Source organism: Podarcis filfolensis, assembly GCF_964270895.1.
Source record: "Podarcis filfolensis genome assembly, chromosome: 3".
NCBI lineage: Eukaryota > Metazoa > Chordata > Lepidosauria > Squamata > Lacertidae > Podarcis > Podarcis filfolensis.
The window spans coordinates 76,418,407-76,428,059 of record NC_139606.1 but is presented as its reverse complement, the minus strand read 5'-3'; the positions used below and the strand labels follow the sequence as shown (position 1 = coordinate 76,428,059).

The window sequence follows — 9,653 nt, the reverse complement described above, 5'->3', positions numbered from 1 at the left end:
AAAAATGAACTGATTGGATCATTTGATAGTTGTATACAAATGAACTATCTCTATTGTTAAAAGCTAGCATAATACATGAACAGAAATATGACGACGCAGGCACTGGTGGCCCACAGTAAACAGGTTTCACAGGCAGAGTGTCTGATGCATCAGATAATAAAAAGGAAGGGGCATTTGCCTTCAGGCATCCAGTGTGAAGAGAGTTTTGTTTGCTTGGGCTGTGGCTTTTTTGCAGAGATTTAAAGGGGCCAATGTAACTGTGTTACACTCAGGCAACTTTAGGAGTTGATCCTCAAGCAGAGTTGTGGCTACGGAGGGGTGGGGGCTAACCAGGTGCTTTGCCCCAGGTGAAGCCTCCAGAGGGGCGCCACTGAGTCTCCCAACGTGTGTGTGTGTGTGTGTGTGTGTGTGTGTCTACACAAATGCGTGTGGGTGGGTGTGCCAAACTGGGTCTTCGACCCAGGGGAAACAATGACTAGTTTCGCCCCTGCCTCAAGCATCCACCATATTTTAAGAGAATTTTAATCTTTTTCACCGTTTTCAAGGGTTGCATAAAGACCATTCCAGGCTTCGGGTCTGGAAGAAACTCAAAAGCCATCTAATGCAGCCCATTCTCATCTACAGCATATATTTAAAGCATATCACTTTCCCCAAATAATCCTGGGGAGCTACAATTCCCAGCCCCCTTAACAAACTCCAGTATCTAAACTTCTCTGGGGTGAAAGTATGGTGAAAGTAAATAGTCAAGGCATAGCCAAACCACACCCCAATTAATGCGCTACTTGACCATGCCTGTATTATTTATATTTTTTCTTGTTTCACTTGCTGACCTCATATTTTGAAGCAATTGTTTAATTTCCCTGGTGGTTTGCCAGTTGCCCTTAGTACCTGTGTCACACAGTACAACAGCTCTCATTCTTCAGCAGCATGATTAATTCAGTTAAGCCCATTCATCCAAGAGGCAGAACTTTGTAAACTCTTGAGGGTGGTAACATCACAGAAAATATTTAGGCATCTGTTTTCTCTATCAAGCATCTATTGGAGTGAATGCCTGGAATTCCCCTGGGCTGACCTGGTGAATATAGGGCTGCAGCACCTTTTACCAGTGGGAAAGAGGGGATTTCAGCAGGTACAGCTTTCCATCACCCCTGTCTAGAAACCTCTTTTACATGACTTAAAGGTATGGGAAGCCCTTTTAAACTGTTTACCCCAAAGCTCCTATAGCTTTAAAATACATTTGCTTTTTGGAAGCAACTAAAAGTATTTGATATGACTAATAACTTGGCTTGCTTAGTTTTCTTCAACTCCAGACACAAGACCTTTTAAGATTTAGAAGACCATTTCCCCCATGAACTGGCTAAAATAGAAGTCTGAGGTCCTTTCCAAACAATAAAGACCAGAATAACAAACACACAGTTGCTCATAATTTGTCACACAGCACCTGTCTTTATAAGGGAAGTATGCAATCCTATACCCACTTACCTGGGAATAAGGTCTATTCAATTGACCTTTCTTCTGACAGTAGACATGCAGGATTGCACTGTTAAGGACAGAACATTTTTCCTGCAATGATTTGTAACCATAAATGGCATTTATTGGATAGTGCCTGTGTCAACACTTTTTTCAGTGACACAGACCCCTTCCCCCTTGCCTTGAATGTCCTGGTACTCCCATAACTTTAAGGGAATTATGGTAGCCAGATTCAATAAACTACGGAATTTTTGCACCTTTAATAGTTGAGTTGAACAGCATGTCAAACTGAAGTTATTTCACATCTATTAAAGGGTAGGAGTCTTGCCCCCCTTTTCACCTAGCCTCTCTAAAAGGAGGTGGGCAGCTAGCTGCATATCCACCCTACAACCATTATGTTTACTGAATAACATGATATCATGTTTGTATTAAAACTTAACTAAAAATCTAATCAAACATATTTCATTTTTACAAATATTTTGGATGGCTCCTCTTAACTTGGGTGTCTTTATGCACTGCCCCATATCTCAAACAGTTCAGTTCTTGCTACAATACTTTTTGATTTATTTCACCCTATCCAAAAGTCGCTTTAAAATGAAACGAGATCAGTACTGTACTGAACTTCTTTACATCCAGTGGAAACCTCTTTGATTGTGGTTTTTCTGCCACCTGCTGGATTGTAGCTGTAATTGCAACAGCAGTCCAAATTGCTAGAGTGCTCCAACTTTTCTTCAAAGTCTATATGTATACTAATTCATTTGACTTAAGTGTCTTTGGCTCCTTCCCACTTATTGGGTCATAAGTGGGAGTAGCTGGGGAATAAAATAATTGCCCTTCCTTCTTGGGGAAACTGCAGTTAGCATGTTGCGTAAATTGCACAGGAAAGCTGTTGAGGCCAAAGTCTGCCCTAAAGACATGTTTCCCAATCTCAGCTACGCAAGGCTTGCTTGGGTTACCCAATACGTGGGGAAGATAGCTTCATCCACCTTACATCTGCAAAGCAACACATTCCCAGATAATGTGATACAGGGTTTGCATTCCAGAGCCTGATGTTGGCTTTCGAAGCAGATTCTGGTCCCTGACATTGGTGCACCGCTGCCAAAATTCAGCATGATACTGGTTAATTGCGATGCTTCTTTATTTTAATCTTCCATTGCATCCAAATGATCAGGGGCTGTATCCTTCTACGCCCAACAACACCAAGCGCAAACTGACAGTGACAGCAAGTCTTAAAGCAAACTTTGCAGAAATCCCATCAAATCCACAGTGAGTCCTTAAACTGGATCTGAAACAATTGCAGACACATGGGCTAAACCCTGTCTGTGGTGCCTACCCCTTTCCCCCAAAGAATGAGACAAGAGACCAGAGTATGGGTTCAAATTGGCCACAACTTTATTGAGCCTCAGAAGTGGGAAACTTGGCATAGGCCTTGGCAGGTAACCCTCTCAGCCCATCTGGCTGAGGATACGCAGGCTGATGAGGTGCAGTGGGAGGGGACTGTAAAGCGCAAACTTACACAGCATGCCCTTCCACTAACCTCGGCCTGGGAGTTTGACCTACATGCTGCCACTCTAGGGCCAGGGACTCCCAGTTTTTGACCTTTAACAGGCCCTGCAAGCGTCGCCGCATGGGAAGAGAGCATGAATGCATCCCCCCAACTTGATGATAGACTAAAGGATACCTTGCCAAGGCCTAAAACCGCCACCTGAGGCCCCCTAAGGGCCTCGCCACCAAGAGTCCCACAACCGAGGAACAATCACCCATGCTCTGCCATCAACACCTGCTGTCTACCCAGTCCCTGAGGACTTGTCGCAAGTTGTGCAGCCAGAGGTCATTACCAAGTGGGGTCAGATGCACTCCATCCACCCTGAATAGGCCGGCCGTATCTGCCCTGATGGTGGGATGTGAAATAGAGAATCCGCCAATTAGCTGCATGGTATTGCGCATGGCCCTGTTGATTTTTTGCACCGTATAATTGATGCGAGAGGGATTGGAAACCCCTCTCCAGCGCAGGCGGGGGAGGAGATTGGACCAGCCGATGGTCATTGTTGGGTACAAGGCATGCAAGCTTTCTATATCTGGCCTTGCAGCAAGGGTCAGGGCAATGCCATTTTGTTCAACTAGGTCATTCTCTCCCAGGTGCAAAATCAAGACTCTTGGAGGGCCATGCGCCGCCGCGGCCTTACACAGCATGGGCATCAATCCCGGCCTACGCATGTCCCACATTGGGGTGGATTGTGCGACCAGGCATAATCCACCACCCAATGGACAATGCTGTGCCCCACAATCCAGATCTTTGTGGTGGGCAAACATGTAAGGAAACTAAATTGCAAGCTTTGAGGAGGAGGAGCCGGGAAGGGAGGGTGGAAAATGTCTGATGGGGCACTTGCCAAGACTATCTAAATAAATAAATGGAGACGCCTTGAGTCATACCAGTTCCTGTGGAATTTGAAGGCTGGGCGTTCCCTGCTCCAGCATTGGAATATGCATCATCCAGCATGTCTTTACATGTAACATGATGACTATCCACTCCTGACCTTTCCCCCAAATCATTGCACTTGGGAGAGCTACCAGGCTGCTGGGACTTGCAGGAGCATCCCCATTGTAAAGGATATAAAGCGGCCGAGGAGGCCTTGCTCCTTGATCATGTGGGAAAGCTCTGAGTTGCATTTAATTTACATTTAATTTTCAAATATGCTTTATAAAGGTGCCTGCTATGTGAAAAAATACCTCTTTGTATAGACATTATCTCCCTTTATTTGATTTATTTATGGATAAAATGAAAGTGTTTGTTAATAGAAACAACTCAAATACAGAATGAGTTTAGTTTTTTAAAAAATATATTGTCTTAACTCTTGGTTGGTTTAGCCTAGACCAAAATTAAAGCAGCAGCAATGCCATCCTGATGCCTTTTAAACTCTATTGGAGTCAATGGGTCTTACACCCAGGTAAATGGGTTTGAGATTACAGCCTAAAGTTCCTTATATAAACTATGCAAAACCCCATGCTAACTAGCAAAGGCTTAGCCAAGCTCTCCTGCCTAGCTCTTCTGGTCCTGCTCCTACCATAGAGCCTTCAACCTGTTCTTGCTATATCCTCTACTCTGAATTGAGCTATTTCGTTACAAGATTGCTCCACTACCAGCTATTCAGTTGCTCCCCCTCTATGGTTAATTTTCACAGCACAATCTCAGTATCTGTGGTGCATTCAAATGTAAGAAAGATGTAGAACATGTGTTGTAAAGCACTCAGTTGTTAACAGCTTTCAGTAGACTATGTTATGCCCATAGGCATTCCTCAGATTCAATCCTTAACATTTCAGTTTTGTTTCTGTTGTCAACTCCTGCACTCTCAACTTCCCTGAGCGGTGAGAAATTTCTGGGGCAGATGCACTACCTGAGTTTGGTTTCTTTCTGCTGAAAGAGCAATGGAGATTTATCCAAAACTTATGGTAAGGCAATAACTATTTTTTGTTGTTGTTTAGTCATGTTCGACTCTTCATGACCCCATGGACTAGAGCACACCAGGCACTCCTGTCTTCCACTGCCTCCCGCAGCTTGGTCAAACTCATGTTCATAGCTTCAAGAACACTGTCCAGCCATCTTGTCCTCTGTCGTCCCCTTCTCCTTGTGCCCTCAATCTTTCCCAACAAATTTCACAGAAAAGCAAGTAAGCGAATTCTCCAAAACCTGATTCAGACTGGTTCTTAAAGAAAACAAGGGTTTTGTAGCAGTGGGGAAGGGACCCTGACATGTTGAAGTTGTGCAATCCACATTTAGTCTCAGTCTTCAGATGGAATGTGGGAAAGCATAGAAGATCTGAACAGATACGGGGCTTTACAGGTTTCAGGTTGTTGCACCTAGGGCTGCCCCTAGGACAAAAACTATAGTGATATTTGCTTTATTTACAAATATTTAAGTAGAAGCAAACAGCAAGTACTCCTGCAAGCTATTACCCCACATTAACTCCAGAGAGAGGTGCTGCACCCACAAGGCCAACAGACCCCTTTCTCTCCAGTCCTCTTTCAAACTGTGGAATTGCTGCTGTTTCCTAACTACTCAAGGTCATTCTCTTTTTCTTTCACACATACCTGCCCTTTCCCCTCAGAGAACAGGACAACCCTCAAGCTAAGTTCTGATGGCTCTCTCTCATTGCGTGGCGAGTTCCCGCCCCCCACCAAGATAAATAAACACACGAGACACCATAGTTAAGGTCAATTGGGCGAATTAGGCCACAACTTTATTGAATTCAGGAATGAGAGGCATTGGCTTAGGCATTGGTCCTATCGACTATCCGGCTCCAGCCCATTTGCTGGAGACACGGGGAAGGGTTAACACTAATCGGGGGAGTCTCCCGCCGAGGCACGTCGACTAGGAGCTCCCCCGGGTCACCGCTCTGGGGCGTGCCTTTGGCCCACACCTCCATAGGCTTCGGACAGGGCCACGCCCCCCGGAGTCCTTTAATGGACCACCCTTCGTTCACTGGGGGGAGGTGATGGCGTTCCTCCCCCCCCACACATCCTCTTAACCCCTTCTTACCAATGCCTACCGCCAATGCCGAGAGTTGTGACGAGTTGCTACGAGGTAGGCGAAAAACCAAAAGGCTGTAAATTGCCAATTGGGAAAAATTCCTACCATGCCCCTTGCGGCGACAGACCGAAGTCCATAGCAAAGTCAGACCTACCTAAAGCCCAACTAAAGGGAGGGAGGGTGGGAAAACGTGGGGGCTAGCCGGAGAAGAGAGGGCGAGCCCCCTCCGCTCCGGCCCTAAATAGGGCAAGCCACGCCCCCCCCTCAGCCAGCCGATTGGCTGGCTGGGAGGCGTGGACGGTTGGGATTCCCCTGTTCTCGCGGGGGCTGAAACCAGCCCCCGCTCACGTGGGGAGGGCGTGATGCCCGCAACCCCACCTCCTGGGGCAGGCCTGGAAGTGGCTTTGCGTGGCGAGTTCCCGCCCCCCACCAAGATAAATAAACACACGAGACACCATAGTTAAGGTCAATTGGGCGAATTAGGCCACAACTTTATTGAATTCAGGAATGAGAGGCATTGGCTTAGGCATTGGTCCTATCGACTATCCGGCTCCAGCCCATTTGCTGGAGACACGGGGAAGGGTTAACACTAATCGGGGGAGTCTCCCGCCGAGGCACGTCGACTAGGAGCTCCCCCGGGTCACCGCTCTGGGGCGTGCCTTTGGCCCACACCTCCATAGGCTTCGGACAGGGCCACGCCCCCCGGAGTCCTTTAATGGACCACCCTTCGTTCACTGGGGGGAGGTGATGGCGTTCCTCCCCCCCCACATCCTCTTAACCCCTTCTTACCAATGCCTACCGCCACCGAGCAGTCGCTCGCCGCCAATACTCTCATGCCTGAATCCAATCCCTTATCCCCTTTGCAATATCCATCAGCCAAACATCGTTACCAGCATCCGAAAGATGCACGCCATCATACCGGTAGAGGGCCTCATGATTGAAGCGAATGCCCGGGTGGCCAATGAGCCTCCCACCCAGGGCTGCCACTCTACGCACCACCGCCCGATCCAAGGCTTTCCTAGCCCTATTCATAGCTATCGGGCACCTGCAGTCCCTCCAAACCCGCCTCTCCATCAGCGAGGCCCAAATAATTGTGACATTCGGGTAAGCGGCCTTCAGCTCCTCGAAGTCGCTAAAAATGTGCCACTGCAAATCCACTGCCTTCCTGTAGGCTAGGTCGTTTTCCCCCAATTGTATCAATAAAGCGTCTGGGGGGCCCTCCACTGCTGCTCTGGTCTTAATTGCGGGCAGCATCTCGGCCCAGCGCATTCCCCTCCGGGAGACCCAGGAAATGGTGACATCAGGTGGTAAGCCCAGGCGCGGCCCGAGACCGGAATTGATGGCGCGTACCCTGGCCCAATGCACAATACTGTGCCCGACAATCCAGACGCGCACCCCCATATCACCTGTAGGAAATCGAAAGAACAGGCCATGGTCAGTCACCGTCACAAATTCTTTCTCAAATAGTGCTTGTACGCGTCAGATTTCCAGCGACCTAAGTCCCTAATCCTTTCAGTCGTAAGACCCAGGTGCATTGCCGTGGTGGCTGCTCCTATCCTGAAAGAGTGTGATGCAAAATCTGCTGCGGGGATGCCGCATGCTGCCAGTGCTAAGCGCATGACCCGAGTGAACTGGTGACGCGTCAAAGGTAAACCATCTGCGTGGATCAATAGAGGCCCTGCCGAGTTGGCCCTCAGGGATAAGAAGCGCCTTGTGTCTTTTACTGGACATGGGCCAGGACTATCGGTGGCCATAAGCTGAACAAGAGCCCCCTTCCCATACTGGTCTGTTTTAGAGCTGCGTATCCGTATTACCAGGTCCTCCCGTGACAGGGTGACATCGCTTAAAAGCAAGCCCCAGGAGAGACCGTGCCGACCCACTTCATAAACTACCTCACCCACGCGCAGAGCTCCAAAAAAGGCAATGGAGTAAGCCGCTGAAAATAAGCGCGCCTCATACTTTGACCAGCATACTGTTCGCAATTTTTTATGTATTTGAGAAAGGATGTCGAATGATATTGCCCTTCTCCTATCGCAGTTTGGGGGCTGTAGCCTGCGCCAACCCTCTAACGTCCTTCGTATAACAAAATCGTCACAAGGATCTGTGGAAAATACTGCCTTGCAAAAGAATGAAATAGCTGCGGCTTGAAGGTTGAGGGTTCTAGGGGCGCGGCCCAAGCGTCTCAGGTAAACTAGGTAAGATAGCACCTCAGGCTTGACGGGAGGGGCATTGCTTCTGATGGCGGGGGTTTTGTTGCGGAATTTTAAAAAATCCGACCACGCCTTCTTATACGATCTCAAAGTGGAAGGTGCCAACGAGGCCATTACTCCCTGAATCACTTCTGGCTCCCAGAACTCTGGTCCCCACGTCTCTGGTCCCCGAGACTCCACAGATGTTCCGGGAACGGCTGAGGCAGCAGCTCTGCATCCGGTGCTAACGAGCGGAAGCGATCCATCTGAAAGCGAGATAGGGCGTCTGCAATGTCATTATTTACACCAGGCACAAATTTTGCAGAGAAGTGTATGTTGAGCTCTAAACACCGAAGAACGAAGGAACGCAGGAGGACGCCTACCCTTGGTGATCGTGCGACCTGCCTGGAAAGTACCGCCACTACGGCCTGGTTGTCGGTGTGGAAGCATACCCTATGGTTACTAAAGGTTTCAGGCCACAAGTGCACCGCCACTACAATCGGAAAGAATTCCAGGAAGGTTAAGTCTCTGGTAATGGGGCCTCCTTGCCAGGCGGCGGGCCAGCGCTGAGCGCACCATTGGCCCCTAAAGTAAACGCCAAACCCCAGAGAGCCAGAAGCATCCGAATGGACCTGGAAGTCAACCTGCAACGACAAGTTGTCCTGCCACAGGGAAATGCCGTTGTAGTTCTGCAAGAACTTCAACCAGACTTCCAGGTCGGACTTCACTTCCTTGGATAGCCGAACCCTATGATGAGGGGAACGCAGTCCCGCTGACAACTTTGCGAGGCGGCCGCAGAATGGGCGGCCAGGGGAAACCACGTGGCAAGCAAAATTTAAGTGTCCTAACAGTGACTGGATTTGCCTGAGTGTAACTTTTCTTAGGGGGAGCAGCTGCCGAATAAGGTCACCAAGCGCGATGAGTTTTTCCCTGGGAAGTTTTGAGGTCTGCGCGACAGTGTCCAGCTCGATACCTAAGTAAACCATTGTCGTAGCCGGACCCTCCGTTTTGTCGGCGGCTAGAGGAACCCCCAGTTCCCCCGCTAATGATGTAAAGGCTTCAAGGAGCTCTGAGCACTTAAGCCTGCTATGAGCCACGAGGATAAAGTCGTCCAGGTAGTGCGACACGCCCTCAGCGCCGGTCCTAAAGCGAAGCGCCCAGTCCAGGAAGGTGCTGAATGCCTCAAAAGCTGCGCAGGCCACAGAGCAGCCCATGGGCATTGCCTTGTCCACAAAATACGCCCCTTCAAATTTGAAGCCGAGCCACCGGAAATCTTCCGGATGAACTGGCAGGAGTCTAAAGGCCGACTCAATGTCACATTTTGCCAGCAACGCCCCCCTGCCGAACTTGCGTATGAGCTGTACCGCTTGGTCAAACGTGGCATATCTTACTGTGCAGAGTTCCTGCGGTATCGCATCATTGACGGACCCCCCCTTTGGGTAGGAAAGGTTGTGAATCATGCGATA

General features: G+C 48.9%; 1 protein-coding gene across 1 annotated transcript; it reads right to left on the bottom strand.

Annotated features, from left to right (window-relative positions):
- Nucleotides 1-7,443: 7,443 nt before the first annotated feature.
- Nucleotides 7,444-8,322, bottom strand: LOC310759032 (integrase/recombinase xerD homolog; the record flags this gene model as incomplete). Its single annotated transcript, XM_083605789.1, has 1 exon — nucleotides 7,444-8,322. One exon carries the CDS (start codon nucleotides 8,320-8,322, stop codon nucleotides 7,444-7,446), a length of 879 nt encoding a protein of 292 aa, XP_083461915.1.
- Nucleotides 8,323-9,653: the final 1,331 nt, after the last annotated feature.